General features: G+C 47.3%; 1 protein-coding gene across 1 annotated transcript in view; it reads right to left on the bottom strand.

The window, feature by feature from the left end:
- The window catches only part of SELENOI (selenoprotein I), a 63,063-nt gene extending 52,832 nt beyond the window's left edge, over positions 1 to 10,231 (bottom strand). Inside the window, exon 1 of the mRNA XM_030555086.1 lies at positions 9,952 to 10,231. Coding sequence (XP_030410946.1) covers positions 9,952 to 10,008 — 57 coding nt within the window. The 5' untranslated portion in view covers positions 10,009 to 10,231. The remainder of the gene's footprint in view (positions 1 to 9,951) is intronic.
- Positions 10,232 to 22,023: the final 11,792 nt, after the last annotated feature.

The raw sequence follows: 22,023 nt of genomic DNA, 5'->3' as shown, positions 1-22,023 counted from the left end.
CCTTTGGGGACCTCCATGTGAAGCGGACATCGTCAATTCCTTACAGTAATTTCCTAACTTACATGCCTTGTGAGAGGAAGGACACTTCATGTGACCAGAGCATCTCATGTGCTAACAACTATGCAGCAGATGAAGTGTACAGGAGGAAACTCACTCTTCGATGACCTCTCGAGGTCCCTTCCAGTCCTAGAGTATATGAGCTGCTAGCCTTGGATAAAATAGCAAAAGAATATTATTTCAATTGTAAGCATGGCAATCACTTTTCCAGCATCCCTTTAGGGCTATATCTTTGCTGTAAAGTTAACTCTGGCGCCTTCCTGGGTGTTGCCCCTACCCAGTGCCCATCCACACACACAGACTTCTCACCTGAGCATGGTGGGGTTGCTTAGCCAGCACGTTCTGGGATACAGGCTAAGGCCCAAGCATTGCTTACACTAGGGTTGGTAAGTCCTGCTAATGCCATCCCATTATTCCACCTCCCTGGGTGTTCAAAAGGACAATCAAGTTCTCCCGCAATTCACTGGGAAGGAGTCAGAGCAGCTCAGCTTTCTGCAGTGCTAAGAACCATGGGATATACCCCCAGAAGTCCTAGTATGGATGCAGTAGAGTGGACACACTTGACTACAGCTGCTTACGCCTGAGCCAAGCCAAACCAGGAAGCAATAACCTGTATTAACTGCAGTGAAGATTGCATCTCTTCATTACTGAGGGCCATGTTAAATCCAATCTCCTCCTGGACAAGGAGCAAATGATCTCCCTTCCGAATCCATCAGTTCTTAAGTAGCTGGAAGTTGTGGCTGTTAACACACAAGGTAACGTCCCCCTCCCCCCAGGAAGTAAGAGTGCTATAGCTAGCTCTTGATCTGGTGAGCAGGAGACCACAAGGCAAAGTCTAATGTGAGTCACACAGCCAAATAAATTACCCCACGCTAGGAGGGCTCCTCTGTGACAGTAGGGTGTCTTCTAACAGGCCTCTGAATGTGGATATTCTCTCACCCCTGTTTATCCTTGTTTAAATGCTGAATGTCACCTAATGTCTTCATTACACGCTCCCAAAACCACCAAATCAACAAGAATCTAAATCCCTGCTCTGAAAGGGAGGGACCAAACAAAGCCAGCCCGGTTCTGTGCCTTTTGCATGTAGGCTAGAGGAAGTGCTCATGACACAAGCACACGACTCATGCTAGCCCTTCACCCTTCCAGAGCAAGGCAGAGACCCTCTGCAAGATGCACAGGGCTTGAAGATTTACCAGACACCTAACAGCCAGAGGACTCAACCTACTAGCCCAGAGGCAGAAATGTAAAATGAAGAAGCTGGGGGCTCCAGAAGAGAGGTCTTAGGGCAAGACTTTGCCAAGTAGCCCAGATTTCACCCCACCCCAAACACCTACTGGGGAGGGCATTTAGATTTTGACCTGGACTCTACTTGGGGGCATCATCTTTCATATCATCCTCCAGATATCAGGTGTCTGAACGGCTGCTGAACATATTGGTGGTGGGGGAGGTAGTTTCCACTCCTCTCCCCCAGTACCCCGTGAGTAACTGCTGTGCCAAATTCTGTAGCTCCACGCAGCAGCACTAGTGTGAAATGGACAATTCTTGACAGCATCACAGTTGCCCACAGGTTTCTAAATAGCAGCAGAAAAACTGATCAGACGTCCTGATTTCACACAGCTGCTGCTTGTGGCTCCAGTGCCTCTCCTTGGTAGAACCAATTCTCTTTGGACTCAGGGCTTGTCTAAACAGAAGAAGTTATCTGTAAACTTATATCAGCCTAACATATCATTTATAGCATGCTATCGTTATTTGTATTAGCGGAGCACGAGGAATACCAGCATAAAACCCTGTGTGAACATTCTTAGCAACTTAAACTAAACCAGAAAGCAGCATTAATTCTGGAATAAGAATGTCTACACTGGGAGGTATGCCAGTAAAACTACAACAGAGTAATTATACCAGAGGTTAACTACACAGCCATTAGGGTTAGTTATAATTTAATTCGATGAAAGTTTATATTCTGCAGAAATTGGTGGCTTAGCTACCAACTCTAGCAAGGGAAAGTTACCCACTCATTAGTAGAGGATTTTTCACATTCAATTCAGGTCACCCAAAATCAGGACTCAGATTTATCAGGGAGCTCTGAGTGGATGGAGGGAGCAAAAATTGTCTGGTGAAACAAATGAAAAATAAGGAACAGAGTAGTTAGCCGCCCAAGAAGAACATCACAGGACAGAGCCCACGTCCAGACTACCCCGCCGTATCGGCGGGTTAAAATCGATTGCTCGGGGATCGATATATCGCGTCTAGTCTAGACGTGATATATCGATCCCCAAGCGCGCTTACATCGATTCCGGAACTCCATCAACCCGAACGGAGTTCTGGAATTGACACGGAGAGCCGCGGACATCAATCCCGCGCCGTCTGGACGGGTGAGTAATTCGATCTTAGATATTCGACTTCAGCTACGTTATTCATGTAGCTGAAGTTGCGTACCTAAGATCGATTTTCCTCCCCTAGTCTGGACGAGGCCAGAGAAGGCTGCAGTCTTCAGCCCCTGAACATTACTAAAGATAGACCAGGGTTTCTCAAACAGGGGTTGCTGCTTGTGTAGGGAAAGCTCCTGCTGGACCAGGCTGGTGTGTTTACCTGCCCCATCCGTGGGTCCAGCCGACTGCGGCTCCCACTAACTGCAGAACGCTGCTCCGGACCAATGGGGGCTGGGGGCTTTGTAATCACGCTGACAATCTGTTGCTATGACAGTAAATACTGCAAAGCTCCAACCACAGCTAAAATATCCTGAAATGCAAGAGTCACTTTCTCATACACAAGTTGGAGGAAAAGGTTTGACAGTCCTTCTAGAAAGCAATCAAGGATCCACTAGAGTATAAAGTGCCTTATCAAGAGCTAACAATCAAGTAGAGAGAGAGGCCTAAGCCTCCTGATGTCCTTTTAGAGAGATGAATGGAGACATGCAGTTTGGTAGCAACACTCAATGAGAAGCCACCAAGCGACCTTGTTCTTAGGCATCCTGGAGACAGCTCAGACTTGAATAGCTTAGAACATAATGCACAAGACCCAGACGCTTGCCTTTAATGGTATACGCTACCAGCAAGCTGTTGGCAAGATCTCAGCTGTCCCTTAAAGGCACACGGAGGTTAGAGGCCTGGACTGAACAAGTAGGCTAGTTGCTTATGCCTCTGCCGAATGTGTTCTGGACATTTTTCTGGAGACTAAACCAAAGCTCCTAACCTCAATTCACTACTTAGATTAGAAAGTAGCCATCAACTCTTTTCCTGCCCCAGAGGTACAGCATATCTGTAACAGGGCAGTCATTTGGCCTGCTGTTCAATAAGGCCACATTGAAGACATTGGACATGTATTTCAAAAACTTGGTACCCAAAAGCAGCAGAGAGCAACCTGCTATCCCAGGCAAGTTTTCAGAAAGCTACCATGCTCTATCAGACAATACTGTAGTACATATTACAGCAGATCTATTAGGAAATAGTTTTAGACCTTTAACAAAGGCATAAGAAAAATAACGTGCTTTGGCAGATACTAGTCACTCTATCCTACGATCATCATAACAGGAATGAGAATTAGTAATGCTATAAAGGTCTGGCAGCATTTGTTACGGCATCCTGTTAGTTAACATGATGATATGCCCCACTCCGCTTAAAAAAAACCCCACTGCATTATTTAAAAATGAATACATCATTTTCCCAGAGATTAACTAAACTCATTCTTTGGGGCAGTACATGCGATTCAAAGCTTTTCCTTCTCCACACACTCACTGCTTCATCTTAAGAAAGAGTGAAAAAGAACGCAGAATATTTTTGTGGGAGTGGTAGGAACTGGCCATTCAACTACATTAGCTTCAAACCTGATATGCAAGTTGTTAGCACCAACTGAAAAGGCCTCTGAGTTGGAGAAAAAAGTCATTTTTAACTTTTGGGGGGTAATTTTTAAAAATGAGACCCTGCAGTAAATCAGTAATGCACGCTAAGCCGTATCAGTATTCTGAAAAGAAATCCTAATTTTCTGAGGAGCTTATGTTTTCAGAAACAGCTGCTGAGAGTGTGTCTCAGACACTTTCAATTCATTCATGATACAGCAACTTTCTACATGATGGAGAACAGATTACTTTTAGCCTACAGACTCCTAGAGAATTCTGGAGTGCTCAGGACTTGAATAAAGCACATTCTGAAGCCAATGCTAAGAAATCAGCAGCCCAAGGTTGGGTGGGAAGAAAGCCAGAAAATATCTAAAAAGCACTCTGGGACCAGAAGAACCTAGAAAGCATGAAGCATAATAATGACAAAGAGGGTTGCAAACACCATTTGATTTGTCCAATATAGTAACAGACCTCTAGGAGCAGTTTGTTTGCCACATCCACTCATAACCCTTTCATATCTGGCCTTCAGCCACACCCTTTTTGCTGCTGTCACCCATGAACATGATATTAAAAATCAACAGAACATTTGGATGTCTAGTACCCAGAGCACTGTGTCACCGTAGAGGTGCTGTAGCCAGAACATTCAGCACAAGTCAATTTACTCTACAGTACCAAGGTAATGCAGATGTTGCACAGCTACCTACAGCAGATTCACATACAAGAGCAATTAAGCAAAAGGGTGCAGCCTAAGATATGGCTCTCTCTGCACTGGGTGGTTTTGATCAGGCCAATGTTTTTAATTAGGTCTCAGAAGGAAATTATAAGCATGCCATGCTTTCAATCCAGACCCTGTGTCTAATCTGTAAAGATTTTGTTGGACTAAAGACTCTCTTCTGGTGAGCCACCTCACAGTTTCATACCACAAGACAATTGTGCTTGACAGGAATACTGCTGCAGATGAATCTGCTCAGAGTGAAGCTCTGCAGAGATCCCTTGACTGCATCTCCTAACCAGACCAGAATGGGCTTAAACTGCAGCAAGGGAGATTTAGGTTGGACATTAGGAAAAAGTTTCTAACTGTCAGGGTAGTTAAACACTGAAATAGATTGCCTAGGGAAGTTGTGGAATCTCCATCTCTGGAGATATTTAAGAGTAGGTTAGATAAATGTCTATTAGGGATGGTCTAGAGAATATTTGGTCCTGCCATGAGGGCAGGGGACTGGACTCGATGACCTCTCGAGGTCCCTTCCAGTCCTAGAGTCTATGAATCTATGAGACCAGGCCCGTTTATTTTCAAAGCATGAAGCAAGATACCACCCCACAACCCTTTTTTCTCCACCCTTCCCCAGTAATAAGGCTTAAAGAACAGCTATCATTTCTCATGGGGGAGGGTAGGAATGAGAAGCAGAAGATGGAGGAATCTAAGTAACACTAGCTGCAGCAAGGAATGAAAAAGAATAAGCTCCCTCATGGGCAAATTCATTGTTACTGTATGTAACACTCAGATAACATCATAATAAATAAGAAATGCTTAAGATAGACTGATGTCTCCTTGCCCAGATCTCAGTATTACCTTCCGGTTTATAATAGAACCTCAATGGGAGGATAGTATTGAGTCTCCACATGGCAACTGGGAGAGACCAGAAAAATCAGCACTTCCTGATGCATAATATCTAATTCTGCCTGCAGGATCTGTACGTTCAGAACTTCCTGCTTATTTCTGTTAGCATTCATCCAGTGCCTGAGCAGAAGATCACAGATCAGGAATCTGCAAGCTCTTCGCATGCTGGAGGCTTGGAGTTACAGAGATTAGCATCCAGGAGGACTTTGCCTCTTTACAAAGCAATTAAAACCAAGGTACCTGTGTTAAAAGACAACAGAATGAGGCTTTCACATAACTAATAGTGGGACTTTGAATCTTAGGATGCCTTATTCACAGCATCATTTTGTTTGTCTCAAGAATAAGGAAAGAGGTGACTGTGAAAGGAAAATGAACAGAAAACTACTTGTCATTGATAATCCAAGAGAAAAGCAAGCTAAAGATGGAGATATTTTATGACCCAATAGTTATGCTATAAAAAGCCACCACTTACTTTTAAGAACCAACTGTTGCTTTTGGCTTATTAAAAATTATACCTCCAAATCATAGGAGTGAACTCCTCAGGATGCTTTTATTTTTGACCCTGCCAGCTACCGGCATTCCCTGCCTAGGGAACCATAGAAGTACCATCACTGCAATATCCAAGTAGCTCCCACAAGTAAAAAGTTACAATATTTCTCACTTCCTTCTTTGCTGACAAGAAGATGGCTTGGGTCTTTTTTTTTCTTCTACTGGACAGACACTGGACTGGGACTCAGATAACCCAGGTTCAATTTTCAGCTCTGCCACTTCTTTGCTGGGAGCCCTTGAAGCACAGGGAAGGAATTGACTTGTGCAATTTCCCGATCTGTAAAATGGGAACAATGATACTAACTGCCTTTGTAAAGTGCTTTGAGGCCTATGGATGAAAAACATGCATTATAGAAGAGGTAGGCATTACTGTAAGTAGTGAATATGTTATTTCAGGAAGGGCTGGATTTCCTTCAATCCTCCCCAACACCAAGACTTTGAAGTAGTAATTTGTTTGTGTTTTCTCACCTATCCATCCAATTTGGAGTACATGTTGAGACCACTTCTTAGCCTGCACCCATCATACACTTCCCTAAAATACTGGAGGGACCAAGTATCTCATGGCAGAACTCTGGTCTACAATCACTGTGAAGCACCAAGTACCCTTATTGTTAAATTGTACAACAATGCTTATTATTAAACTGTTTGCTGGCAAGCTTGTGTACCACTGGAGAATCGTACCTATACAACTATTCTCCTTTCAATGGCAGAAAGTTTTTAACAGCAGAATAGATCCTTCGAGATAGTGCTTTGGATGCTGGAGGTCATAAATGGGTGTGCTTGAGCAGACCCCATGTTATATCCTTCAGATTTTTCAGGTTTCTTTGCCATCTTTAATAATACAGGGCTGCATTTTGTAGAATTTTACAAGCAGCAAAATTAGCATGACCTTGAACAAGAAACCTTTACTTTGGATTCCAGACCTCTCTATCCTTCCAGTAGCAGATATAATTTGCACACCAACACGTCAGAGTATAGGATGCTGATATACACATGCAGAATCAGAAGCTAGAAAGATGATAAAAATAGGCCACATTTCTCCTGCCACCTCCACTCAACTTTACTGTGATTAGAGTTGCTGGAGTGTCCAAAGGCTCAATCAAGACTGAGGTCCCTTTATCCACATCACTGAGGCGGGCACTATATCTGCCCAAGACCACATTGGCCAGGAGGGTTGGGAGAGAACAGCAAAAAAAGGCAGCCACCTGTTCTATGCAGATATCAGAGGGGTAGCCGTGTTAGTCTGGATCTCTAAAAGCAGCCAAGAGTTCTGTGGCACCTCATAGACTAACGTACGTATTGGAGTATAAGCTTTCATGGGTAAATACCCACTTCATCGGATGCATCCGACAAAGTGGGTATTCACTCACGAAAGCTCATGCTCCAATATGTTTGTTAGTCTATGAGGTGCCACTGTTCTATGCAGTTTTCCAGGTGGTTTTCAGCCACCAACGTCCAAACTTGGGGAAGTGAATCATTATCTCCATTTTACAGATGAGGAAATTGCACTTCCCTCCCTCAGAGGAGCGTTATGAAGACAAATACATTTAAAGGTTGTGGGACATAATCTATAGGAATGAGGGCGCTGAGGAATTAAGATAAAGATACAATTTTAGCCCCTGAAGCTGCAAACACTTATGCATGAGCACGGTCCCATGGAAGTCAGACACTATTCATGTGAGTCATGTTACATATCTGCTTAAATAAGTGTTTGCAGGATCACGGGCTAAATTTTCAATCTTGTGTTTTTTGCCTATATCGGCTTTAGAAGATTCAAGTAAGATACCCTATTACTGTGGCATTTTTAAACGACATGTAAAATTTAACAAATAAATTTTAATATAAAGTTGCATTAACACAAATTTTCAAAACCTGAATGTGACTTTATTTAATAATAAAAAAAACTAATGATTTAAACCTGTCTATCCCAGTTCCTAATCTGTAAAATGGTGATAAGAACACTCCTATCTCCAAGGGGTGTGGTGAGAATAAATAAGCAATTGCTATGATAATGGAAGCCATGTAAATACCTACAATACACAGAGCAATTCTGCTGCTGGTTTGCTCAGGAGACCCAGCTCTCACGAGGGATGACCCAAGACTGTGGCACTCGCTCTCTTACCCATTTCCAGCCCATGCACAAAGCACAGTTCCTCCCCCTTAGTTTTCTGTTAGCCTGACGTGCCATGGGTTTGGAAAGGCACCCATACACAATCATTCCCCCTGGGTGAGGCACAGAGGAACCCCACTTGACTGGTATTAATCATGAGGTTTAACTCTTGAAGGTGCTCAGAGACCAAAGTGATAAGTGCTATATAAAAACACCTAAATGGGATACAATACCATGCTAGTACGCGAGAACCAGACACCAAAACTAGGTAGAAGGTGAAGTTAAACTGTCTAGTTTCACTCCTGATGTGGGAGGTGGGCGGGATGAATATCAATTATAAAAAAATAAATCCAATTTTTATAGTTATTTTGATCTGAGTGAAGTTTTATTAGTACCACAGATTAATATAATGAGTCTTATGTCAAGTACCCTAGAACATTATAAAAAGGACCACGAGTTTTGGTACGTCTGCTTCTGTATACTGAAATGTGGATACCCCCAAAAAAGTCTATTCGTGTTTACAATTATTTCCTTAAATAGGTTTCATCAATGTACACTTACTCATTGCTCCCACACATTTTAAGCTGTATTACCTACATCAGAGGATCAGCTTCTGCATAAGAACACCCATCAGTTTTGCAAGATAAAAAAGCAACCTGCACCCACGTATTTAACATGGTTGAATCCATAAGGTGTTTGCAGCTGAATACAGATCTAAGTCCCACAACTCCCATTAACATCAAGGTGACTCATGTGACTCAGACTCCATGCAGCAAGCTGACAGCACAGGCCTACTGCGGAAAGCCACAAGCCCAGTCAACAACACTGCCACACAAACACCCACTGTATTCAGAACACAGTGCGAAAACCCCAGTCCTGTGTCATCACTAGCTTGACTCAGTCATGTTACAAAAGCTGCTGCCAAACAGTCTGATTAGACAGAGAAGGATTTTCTCAGCCTGAAAAAAGACTGCATAGACAGAGGGTCAGGCAGGAATAGCTTTTTTTTTTAAACCTACACAGCCACAGCCACAACCACAAGAAAGGTCACAGTTTTTCCTGTGGACCCCATTACACCTTAATCACGCATGGTACGAGTTCTTGGGGGAAGACAAAGGAAACGTTCCCACGATTGAACCTGGCCGGCTCAGAATCCGGATCAGAGCCAGCCCGTCCGGTCGGCGGGCTCGGGCAATAACCAGCACACCGGGCTGTGCGCCCACCTGGGGGGTCTGACCCAGGGCAGCCCCTGAGCGAGGGGAGGGGCCGGTGAGCGAAGGGGGGCGCGGCACGAGGCGCAGCCCCCCAGGCAGGCAGGCGGGCGGGCGGGGCGCACCCTACCCGGCCGCGGGGAACATGGAGACTCGCACTTCACGCCCCAGCGGCCCCCAGCGCGGGCAGGTGGGATCCGCGCCCGGGGCCGTCCCGGATCTCCGGCAGCAGCCGGGCGGGGGAGCCGCAAGCCAGGCGCATGGAGCGAGCACCCGGCCCCGGGCAGGCGGGGCTGCGGAAGGCGCCGACACCCCCCACCGCGCACGTGTCACGGCGCCCCGGGGGGGGGGGGACAGCGGGGCGCGTCCGCGAGGGAGGGGCTGGGCCGCCGCCTCAGGAGCATTGCTTCGGGAAGTGTCCCCCCCGCTCTCCGGGGGTCCCCCTACAGGGACCCGCCCCCCCGGGAGCCCACAAGACACCCCCTGCCCATCACGCCCTCCGGGGCTCCCCACACGGGAACCCCCCGGGAGCCCACACGGACCCCCCCCCGGCGCTCCCCACAGGCACCTTGTACTTGTCGAAGCCGGCCAGCTGCTCGGGGGTCACGTACTCGTAGCCGGCCATGGCGGCGGCGGGGCAGGCGAGGAAGCGACCGGTCTGACAGCAGCAGCCGTGAGGGCGCTGGCAGCGCGGAACAGACCTGACTTGGCCCCCACCGGGTGCCGTAGCCACCTCCCGACTCGCTCACGCCCTCCCCTGGCTCAGCATCAGCCCACCTGGCGTGCCTGGTGACGTCACCGCGTCGGCCCTCCCGCTGCCGCCATCTTGGGACAGGCAGGGGCAGGCACCGCCTGTGATCACGTGGCACCTCCCAGCCAGGCAGCAGGTGGCCCTGAGGCTGGGTCAGCCTGGGGCCAGGCAGGGCTGCCCCCTGGAGGGGGAGAAGGGAGCTCCTTGCTGCAAGGGGGCCAATGGGGACAGAAGCCCAGGCACCCTAGCAAAAGGGGGCGGGGGGGGGTCCTCTGCAGCCAGCTGGCCCGGCCCAGCCCATTGCTGTAGCCCCTGGGGCTGGAGGGGCTACAGCAGGTGCTGCACTCACGCAGGATGGTCCGTCCGCATAGGCTGCAGCCTCAGAGGTGCCGTGGCCACCAGCGGAGCCAGCAGGACCCTACAGATAAATCCTTGAGGAAAAGTAGCTATTTGTAAACGGGGGGTTGTATAATTACACAGCTGTCGGTGACAATGCCACTTACTGCATCTGAGGCTAGAAGGCTTGGCTCTGGGACTGGGCACTGCAGGTCCACGGTAATGAGAAAATCCCCACTCATTGTAGGGCTGGGGAGAACCATGCTTCCAGGTCTCCAGGCCTTTGCAGCAGGCTCTGATGCATGCTGTGCTCCACACTCTGTGTTTTGATGCTCAGACCCACTATGGCCTGCACAAAGCAGCCATAAACCCAGCTAAGGATTCCTCTTCTATAAAGGAGTTGCTGACTGGTGTAGAGGCAGTACACCAGGGGTTCTCAAACAGGGTCAGGACCACTCGGGGTCATGAGGTTATTACATGGGGGGTCACGAGCTGTCAGCCTCCACCCCAAACACCGCTTTGCCTCCAGCATTTATAATGGTGTTCAATATATTAAAAAGTGTTTTTAATGTATAAGGCTTGCTGTGTGAAAGAGATCACCAATACAAAAGTCTGAGAACCCCTGCAGTACACCATCTCCCCACAATCCCTGGTACAGACGGCTTGACCAAGGAAACAAGGGTGGATCCGTGTGCTCTGGTGAAATGACCTGTCGGGGTTGTTGGCAGCCAGCACAATGTATAGCAGTTTTCAGTTCAAAGGATCTAACACTGTGAGTTGCTGTTATTCATCACTCAGTGTTCTACATTGCTCAGAAATAGACAGTGATCATTACCTTTGGTAACAAGGTGGATGCGCCAAGCATTCTCATAGGCTGTATCAGATAGCAAGTCCTAGGGAAGAGGTAGGCAACCTACCAAAGGCAGCACGCAAACTGATTTTCAGTAGCACTCACACTGCCCGTGTCCTGGCCACCAGTCCAGGGGCCTCTGCATTTTAATTTCATTTTAAATGAAACTTCTTAAACATTTTAAAAACCTTATTTACTTTACATACAACAATCATTTAGTTATATATTATAGACTTCTAGAAAGAGACCTTCTAAAAACATTAAAATGTATTACTGGCACACGAAACCTTAAATCAGAGTGAATAAATAAAGACTCAGCACACCACTTCTGAAAGGTTGTCGACCCCTGTCCTAGGGGCTAAGAGGAAGGCTAATGCGATAATAGGATTTTTCACTTATAAGTCACCAGTGCAAATCTAACCCAGGTTGATGATAATTCAATCTTTTTCTCATTGAGTGGCTGGCTGGTGGCTTATATTGGGATGTCTCAAGCCAATGCTCAGAGTGTAGGTGTCTGTAACACAGCCATTGGATGGTGTCCCCTGCCACATGACAAAGGTATTAACTGTTTGTAACCCTGACCCATGTGTGCGCTCTCTGGAGTGGCTCACAACTGTGAGTGCCTCTTTCAGGTTCCACTGTCAGAAAACAGGGCAGACACCCCAAACTGGTAGTGTGTACTATGCTTAGATTTCACTAAGCTTGTGACAAATGTAAACTCCGGGATCACTGTAATAGTCTTGCCATGGAATCACAGACAGACTCTGCAGCCTATCTTGCCATCCAGACAAACTGGACTGTGTAATAAAAGCAGCAAAGAATCCTGTGGCACCTTATAGACTAACAGACGTTTTGGAGCATGAGCTTTCGTGGGTGAATACCCACTTCCTCAGATGCATGTAATGGAAATATCCAGGGGCAGGTATATATATGTGTGCTAGCAAGCAAGCTAGAGATAACGAGGTCAGTTCAATCAGGGAGGATGAGGCCCTGTTCTAGCAGTTGAGGTTTGAAAACCAAGAGAGGAGAAACTGGTTCCGTAGTTGGCAAGCCATTCACAGTCTTTGTTCAATCCTGAGCTGATGGTGTCAAATTTGCAGATGAACTGAAGCTCAGCAGTTTCTCTTTGAAGTTTGGTCCTGAAGTTTTTTTGCTGCAGACTGTGAATGGCTTGCCAATTACAGAACCAGTTTCTCCTCTCTTGGTTTTCACACCTCAACTGCTAGAACAGGGCCTCATCCTCCCTGATTGAACTGACCTCGTTATCTCTAGCTTGCTTGCTAGCACACATATATATACCTGCCCCTGGATATTTCCATTACATGCATCTGAGGAAGTGGGTATTCACCCACGAAAGCTCATGCTCCAAAACGTCTGTTAGTCTATAAGGTGCCACAGGATTCTTTGCTGCTTTTACAGATCCAGACTAACACGGCTACCCTCTGATACTTGTGTAATAAAAGGTAACTCAAACCAAAAATCAATCATCAGGTTGCTGCTAGTCCCAAGAGACTAGTCACTTACCCCAGATTAATTGCTAGTAATCAGATCTTACATGAAAGACAACAGTGGCAGCCAATTCTCTAGTAAAATAACTAAAAGTTTATTAGTTAACGAAAGAAAAAGAAATTAGAGTTACTGAGAGGTTAAAGCAGGTAAAATATATTAACAGGTGAGTCACAGTTTTTAATTCCAAATGGTGGCAGAGATGTAATAAACTACCAATTTTCCAAAAATCTTTTCAGGGAACCCAGGTACTCTCTGGGGATCTCCGCTTTGCATCTGGTCCACTTCCCTGTCAGAGTCCTAAACAATCCAGAGATAAAAGATCTTCCCTTGTATCCATATTTAAAGCTTTTTTTGACAAGAAACAAGCTGATAGGGTCTTTATCCACTTGAGCTTTTCCTTTGGTGAGGGAGATTGAGGAAGGAATTTGGAGTCTTTTGACATCCTATCACCACACAACCTGACCACTAAAGTTCTTCATTTGCATTTCATAAAGATTCTTTGTAGTTTGAGGGGCCTTTTAGATACAAGATGTACATAATGTAAATGTTTGCTGTTACATTACAACAGGAACAGTTATTGAAAACAATACAAATAACATTCCACTAGTTTTCATGACGTTTAAACAGCTGAATACATACTTAGACATATAACAATCACTTTGATCTATGCTAATATGGTTTAAATGCCAAACACACTCATACATTTAACAATCGCTTTGATCTGTACTGATACACAAGGGAACTGACCTGGCTGTGACCTGAGCTGGCATCTAGCATCATACCATGTCAGGTGACTGGGCCAGGAAAATGAAAATCAGTCTCTCACCAGGTCTCCTGGGTACCACCCCTTTATTAGCCTCCACAGCACAAATTCCATCATTGTCACTGTTTACAGTCACAGGAGAGGCCAATGATTCAACAGGCGATGGACTTCTGAGAAATGGAAACCGAGTTTTCCCAGCAGCTAGGCCACAACTGGGGAGCTTGCCTTCAGGTTACATCAGAACGACCAACCGTGGACTTCAGCACCTCCATGACAAAAGGTACAACACGTCTTCAGCTTAGCTCCCGCACAGAGACCACACACCAAACACCCCTACTGAAGACAGTCACTCCAGCCAGAGCAGGGAGTCCTGCATTTAGAATGTGGAAGGAACTCAGATACGGCGCTGATGCCCTTGCAGTACTTACCTAGATAAGTGAAACAAACCGCCACCAAATTCCCCTCTGAAACAGAGCTCAGGCATTGGTGCTATGATACGGGGGAAGCATGGACTGCCAGTGCTTTCATTTGACCTGCTCCGTGGGTGAATTGCTGACTTCAGTCTCCCAGGGTGCCAGTGGAGTGCCTTTCACCAGCACACACACACACACACAAACTTTTAGCATGTCAGGGCCCACGAACGCAGTTTAATGTGGCCTCAGTTCAGTGCTGGACAGATTCTCCTCTCACCGAGGCTGGTTTTACACTGCATTGATTTTAGTGATATCGCCCCCGATTTACCGCAGGGTAACTGAGAGGAGAGCTGTCAAAACAATATTTCCCAAATCTGGAGCTTAGCGTCCAACATATGGGTGCTAGCATGGGACCTCCAAGCTTAGGTACCAGCTTGGACCTGGTATCACTGCCACCAATCAGGAATTCTTCCAGGGCCTGATCCCCTCTCGTCTCCCCAAAACCTTCCCTGGGGGACCCCAAGAACCCAGATCCCTTGGGTTCTTAAAACAAGGAGAAATAAACCATTCCCCCACCTCTCCTCCTCCCAGAATCTCCCTCCCTGGGCTATCCTGAGATACTGATCCAGCCTCTTAAATCACCATACAGAGAAGCATCTCCCGTCCTCTCACAAAGAGGTAAACAGATTTAAGGAAAATAAAGAGAGACTCTATCTCTCTCTCCTCCCGTCTCCCCACACCAGTCCTGGTGAGCTATCCCAATCCCCTGGGATAACAAGAGAAACAAGGAAAAAATCAATCAGGTTCTCTAAAAAGAAATCTTTTAATAAAAGAAAGGAAAAGCAAAGAATTATCTCTGTAACTTCAAGATGTAAACATTACAGGGTCTTTTAGCTTATAGACAATAGAAAAGAGACTTTCCTCCCTGTACCAATACATCAAAAAATATTCCCAGCAACTGCACATACAAAAGTTAAGCCAACCAGATCCACAATTGCAGAGAGAGTAAAACAAATAAAAAGCCTAAACCGCTTTTCTAACTTTGTACTTACACAATTGGAACAGAAGATTAGAGAGCTTGAAGATAGACAGATCACTCTCAGAGCCGAGAGGGCACAGAACAGAGACAAAGAACACACACCCAAAACCTTCCCTCCCTTGAGGGACTGGTCCTCTGGTCAGGTGTTTGGTTTCCTTTGTTACCCCTATACAGGTAGCAGAGACATTAACCCTTAACAATCTGTTTATGACAAGAGCCAAGCCCTGACTATATGAATATACTACAGAAAACTAACAAACTTACCACTAGCAGCTGCTCAGATCTCAAAATGGTCATCCTGGCCCAAAACGGCTGTACCAACAGCCTCAGATGAGCTCAGTCTTACTATTTCTTTGTAGTTTTAACTTAACTTCGCATTAGTTGACTTGATTTTACGGTTACATTTTGTTTTCTCTTGGGTTTTAGAACTACCACTTTAATCAATTGTAGTTGAATAATTAATCTAGAGAAGGGTGAGATGAAGACGGAAAGAATCTCACCTAATCACGTGTCTGTAATCAATACAAATAACGATCTCTCTCTCTATTCCTGTCTCCACATCCCTGTCTCTTTTGTCCCTACTGAAGTCTCCTCCACAGCTTCAGCCATGTGGAACAACCTCATCAGTTCTCCAGGCTAAATCCTCACCTAGTGAAAATCAGCATAGCTCAATGGAGCTACTCAGACTTACACTAGATGAGGATCTGGCCCTATATATTCATTCAAAATGCACCTGAAAATGTCCCTTTTCTCCCTTGCCTGCTGTATTTTTTAATTTACATACCCCTCTCAAATTGAAATGAGGACCAAGTGGTTTAATTTATAATACAGTGGGGTAGAGTCAACTCAGATCAACTGTGTAAATCAAACTCAGTGGAGTTACTCTGGATTTATACCTGTCCAAAGGAGCCTGATTCTCCTCCCGCTCATGCTGTTTTACATCAGTGTAACTTCATTTACTTCAGTGGACTTACTCCTGATTTACCCCTGGGTACACGATCACCACACATTACATAATGTTTTCCCGTTTTCTTGTAGAATCTCCTTACCTTGGTAAGTGGCCTGTGAACCTCGTTAACTTGTCTCGTTCACCATCCAAAGTTGGCCCAATAGAAGACAATGCCTCACCCCCCCTTGTCTCTCTAAACGACAATTAGACATTTTGGGAAAAGGCTGAAGATGAAATAAAACATTCCACTGCTTATTCCATGGACATGCAGCTCTACGGCTCCTTCCCCGTGGGTTGGGTCAGGACCAATTTTCTGTCTTGTCAATGTCTGGCAGAGAGGGGGACCTGGCTGGAAAGCCGCTGGCATCGGCTCAGGTAAAAGGGAAGCGATGCTGCTTGGCAAGAGGAAGCAGTTTGAGGAACTGGCAAAGCCCGTGTCTGCTCCATCAGCTGAGGGCCCTGGCCTATCTATTGTCAAGGTAGTCTGAGATCTTGGGTTTCTCCCAGGCTTTTCTCTGCTCTGGACTCTGCAATGGCCAAAGTCTCTCCATTTTTTGCTGGCTGTTCCTCTCAGATTCAGACCTGACCGTGATCATCTGGACCGTTGTGACCTCTAGTCTAGGTCAGTGCAACATGCTGCCCCTCGGGGCTAATGCCCAAGGCCACTTTCAAGCTTCACTAATGGGTAATATGGCCTTTTGAGTAGGACAGACAGCCCAGAGCTTATTACACCTGTGCGCTGTGCTCCACTCTGCCTGCCAGCTCACTTCCAAATGAAATTGCTACTGATAAATCTCTAATTGCTTCCCATGTGTTGAACAGCCGCAGCTCCAGCTGACATCGAAGGGATCCATATGTGAAAACCAGACCGCAAGTTGTCCAGGCCCCAGTTAGCTCATCTCTCTCCCTATCCCCTGCCTCATCACGTGTGCTCGGAAGACGGGCTTTGGCTCTCTGTCCTAGGGATGACGTTTGAGGGAGGAGAGGGCAGGGCGTTCTCCGGGTCAGGGCTTGCCCCTCCAAAATTCAATCCCAGCAGCTATTCCTGAGCCCAAACCTGGCCACTTTCAGAGTGAGGTGTAAGACAAGTCTGTCTCTTTGCTCTGGCTTCCCAATAAAACCAGAGCCTTGGGATCCCCTGAATTTAACCCACTTGCTGAAATACACAAGCTCAGCCCTTGTCTGGGAGGCTGGCTCAGGGAGTACATGATCCCTGCTTTGAGGAAGGTGATTTCTGGCATCTTTGTAACGCCGTTTGATTCACGCCGCCGCCTTCGTTTGATTCACACCGCCGCCTTCTTTTAATCTTTATTTGGCAACTTGTCCCTTTCAGGACCCTGACCAAATTCTGCTTTCAGTTTCACTGGAGTCATTCTGGACTAACTCCATTAACTTTAATGGAGTTGCTTCAGATTTAGATCCTGTCTATACTGCACCTATTAACTGTGATTTTGTAACCAGCTAGGAGCAGAGCCAGTTGGTTGTGTGATTCTGTTATTGGTCACACACAGCTTTTTTGTCATTGCATCCAACTTAACATGCTGCCTAACCAGTGCATGCTGGGAAAATCTGGGCAGCTCTCCTCAATAGAGCTATCCTCAGTGGAGAACAGACTGGCTGAAGGATATGCAGAGAGGGCAGCACCAGTAGCCCATGGGATAGCCCAGCTCACAGAGAAGTGGGAAGAAGGCAGAGTAGCCAGATCGGTCGGGGGTGTGGATGGGGGTCCTGTCTGCATCATAATAACAGCATCACAGCCGAGTTATAGGAACCCAGCCATAGGCAGGTGTGAAACGCTGTTAGCTGCCATGGCTACTAACCCTGTTTTTACCAGGTGTTGGTTGTGTAGACACAAACCATGTTGTGAGCCAATCAGTCCATGAAATGGTTACAAACTTGGTTACCAGTTGTCATGTGGACAGGGCCTTGCACTCGGGTGACAGAGATCAGACTCCCTCCTCCTTTTCCATCAGCTCTGAACCCGACTCCTATTCAACACCTGGTTCAGCATCACTCAACTGCTGAGCATTGGCTGAATGCATCTCGATGATGTGGAATTGTTTGTGCTGATTCTGTGCAGACTAAGGAACCGTCCATACTGATCCCAGCCTGTATTTAGTCACGTCTCTAAAACCACCCGTCATTTTCATCACTGGAGCATCCAGGCACTTCAGCGTGATTAAAAACTACGCTCGTAAATGATAAATACAGTTACCCTTGGGAGCAGGCAGGAGCCCATTCCTGCATCGGTAGAGAGCTCTGCTGCCAAGCAAAATTCTCCCCCACAGGTTTGTGCAGCTTAGGGTGACCAGATGTCCCGATTTTATAGGAACAGTCCTGATTTTGGGGTCTTTTTCTTATATAGGCTCCTATTACCCCCCACCCCCATCCCAATTTTTCACACTTGCTGTCTGGTTGCCCTAGTGCAGCTGCAAAAGGGCCAAGCTGGGCAGCCCTACACAAAGAGCCCTTTTGCAGTAGGTCTCAGTGGGGAGCTAGGGGAACAGCAGCCTCTCCCCAGGGCACAGCTCACCAGCTTAGCTGTGATCACATCATTGCCCGTTAACGGAGATAAAAGCCAGGGGATCCATGTGGCCATGGAGTCACTGGTCACATCCACCCCCCCACCCACTGTTCCTCCCTTTGCACTGCTGCGGACTGACCCAGGAGAAAGCACTGCTTAGGGGAACGCATGGGGGCCAGAGACCACCACTTGCTGGCATAGCCCACCATCACCATCCTGCCCCATCCAGGTCCTTCTGCTTCCACACAGCAGGACACAGAGCTCAACCAATATGCCCTGCCCTGAAGTCTGCCAGACGGGGGTTCTGGGGAATTACGCACTGTGTCCCTGGCAGAATGCCACTGCTATGTCTTATAATGCTGTCAAGCATTTTGGGCTAATTTGTTTGTCGGCTGGTGGGCCTGTCCGCCAACTTGGGGACAGAGCAGTGAGCCGCCCCTGCTCTGTTTTAATCCCTTCCACTGGGACTCTGCCAACCATTAGCTGCTGCCTGGCTGGATCAGTTGGTTCCCAACACCTGCCTGCTGGGCTTCTTCTTGGGCCAGGACTTGCTGCTCTCTGGCTCTGCAGGCCTTTAAAGGGGCAGACGGCCCTGCTCCAGTGTGTGTGAAAAAGATGATGCAAACTGCAAGTACCACGGTTTGCTTTATTGGTTGTGCAGCACTGACCATGTGCTGGGAATTGTACAGAACAAAGACACGTCCCTGTTATACTGGTTTCTAGTTCAGTAGCATTTGCAGTCTCTGATCAAGCTCAAGGCCCTGTTGTGTTAGGTGCTGTACAGACAGAGAAGAAAGCAAGTTCCCTGCCCCAAAGAGCTTACATCTGAAAGACACAGAGAAGCCAGGACCCACTGGAGCTGCACCAAGAAGGGCATAACATGGAGGGTTTGCGTTTGGGATGTTTCTCAGACAGCGAGTTCATTCCCTTTCTTAGATAAACACTACAAGTAAACGGTCAATAGCCAGTGTGTGACTGGGTGCCCTGTGGTTCACATCTGACCCATCTGGGGACAGTACGTGGCACGATAATGAACCACAGCAGTGCCTGCAGCTGGGCACGGATTCCTACAAGGCACTGCCGAAGGCCCGGTTTGAGGCATTCCGAAGGGAACTGAACCAGGTTTAATAGCTGTGTGAAGTAGCCAGTTTGGCTGTAACTGGGAATCTTTTGATCGAACCATGTGATGAGTGGAACACTGCGCTGCAGAGACAAACGGCCAAACCTGCCTCCCCTGGGTTCAGTGAGAGCTTTTGATTTCAATGGAACCAGGATTTTGCCCAATACAGTGTACAGTAAAAGCTGTGTTTTCCAGCTGGAAATCTCTATAAACTGGCATTTCTGATCTTCACTGAAAGTCTGGTTTATAGTCCGGTTGATGCAGGGCCGGCAGACTACCTACCTGGCTCTGCGTGGCTACCCGGAAGTGATAATATGTCCCTGCTGCTTCTAGATGAAGGTGGGGCAAGCAGCTCTGCATGCTGCCCCTGCCCTGCACTGCCCTGAGCGCTGGCTCTGCAGCTCTCATTGGCTGGGAAGTGTGGCCAATGGAAGCTGCAGGGGCGGTGCCTGTGGGTGGAGGCAGCGTGTAGAGCCACCTAGCCGTGCCTCCACCTAGGAGGAGCAGGGACATGTTGCCACTTGCAGAGACTCACCCGAGTTGAGTGTTGCCCTGATCCGGCTCCCTGCACCCTCGCCCGTGCCCTAATCCCTGCCCTGAGCCCCCCTCCCACACCCAAATACCCTGCCAGAACCCATGACCCACATCCCGTTCTGCACCCCAACCCCCAGCCCTGAGCCCTCTCCTGCACCCAAACACCCTCTTTCTTAGTTAACTGGAATGTTTTACTTACTGGCAGCCCCCATTCCCCCAATATGCCAGATAACAAAGCTGTTACCATATAGTCTTTATATTACTGTCCTCTCAGTGGCTGGAGCGAGGTTCCCCCAGGAATACAGGAGGGTTCTTTGAACAGGACTCAGACCTACTGTCGGCCTTTGTCTTGGATTCTGAGGGCCAAAGGCATCGCTAAGATCCTAGTAGCCCGTTGGTGTCAGTGGAGTGACACCAGGGCTGGATTTGGATGCCTTGTGCACATGCACTGGATGGCAGATCAATGGAAGTTGCACTAATTCTGTACCATTTACACCTGGTTTCTGACCAGCAGCCACCCAACCTGTAACTTCCCCCACCATTTATATCCTTGCTGGGTCTAGCCCAGACACGTCAATTTACCCCAGGCTGCATTTGGCCCAAGAGCTACATGGGAAGCAAATTTAGGAGCTTTAGCAAATAGAAAGCATGGAAAAGCACCTGCAGCCCCATCAGGTTTCATGTTTCCCTCTGTCCCGGAGGGCAGGTTTGGAGGCAGTCGATAGAAAGAACGGAAGTGTAGGTGAGGAGGAGCCGAGAAGATGGAATAACATGTCCCTGATAATCCGCTGCTGCCAATAAACTCATCATACTCAAGATCTGTTTGCAGATAATTCCTGGAGAGCAAAATGGCTGCGTCTGTGAGGTCAGAGGTGCGATGTGCATGAAATTCATCCCAGGCAACAGGCAGGCTCGTGGCCTGGACCCCACGAGCTCTCCATTTCCATCTGTCTTCGTCCTGGGCTACATCAACAACCCCCAGCAGCTCTAGAAACCCCGTCAGGGTGGTAACCAATGGTGAAGGGAAAAGCCCCCCTGCTCTGGGAGGGGGAGAGCCATGGATGAAGGGGCATCTCTATAAATGCCAGCAGGATAATTAATGCCCAGGGTGAAGCTGACCCTCTGCGGTGAGAGGGGAGAACGGCATTGTTAGCAGAATCAGCTTTTGCTCTGACTCAAGTATTTGCCAGACAAACCGAAGGTGGGAAAGTTTGGTTCAGAGCTGGTTCTTCTCTCGTGCTAAGGGTGAGCCCTCCCGCCACTGCCTTTGTAGCAGAGAGACGCTCTTCCAGTCAAAATACGCCATGTTCAGAGATGATGTAGATTGCACAGTGAGACGCTGCATTGTCAGACTGTGCCAAGCATAAATATGCAGGTGCGGGTTCAACTCTGCACCCAGCATGTATCCTGGATTTTTCTACAGTGGCTGCAGCTTGTGTTTTAGAATCCAAGTTCCAATTCAAAACAAAATTAAATCTCTAACTCACATGGTTGCAACCTCTTCTCCCTGGCCCCCTGCCCCCCCGAAAAAGCAACAACAAAAAACAACCCATCTCCCAAAATACAATCCACCCCCTTTAAAAGTGGCCCAATGTAACCAGTGCAGAATGTCTCCTGGAGCAGTCAGACAGCTTGAAACTATATCTCCGGCAGACAGGAACTGCCCCATTTATCAGAATGAAATTGTGGACTCTGAAACCTAATGGCAACATTGTAAATGTCTATATTGTTGACTTTTCTGCTGATTAAAGCAGGTAAGAAAGAAATGGGATGAAGCTATTATGTAGGCCTTCACAGTCTACAGCAGGGTTAGGCAACCTATGGCATGCGTGCCAAAGGCAGCACACGAGCT

The sequence above is a fragment of the Gopherus evgoodei genome, chromosome 3, assembly GCF_007399415.2.
Source record: "Gopherus evgoodei ecotype Sinaloan lineage chromosome 3, rGopEvg1_v1.p, whole genome shotgun sequence".
NCBI lineage: Eukaryota > Metazoa > Chordata > Testudines > Testudinidae > Gopherus > Gopherus evgoodei.
This window is presented reverse-complemented; position numbering and strand designations above follow the sequence as displayed.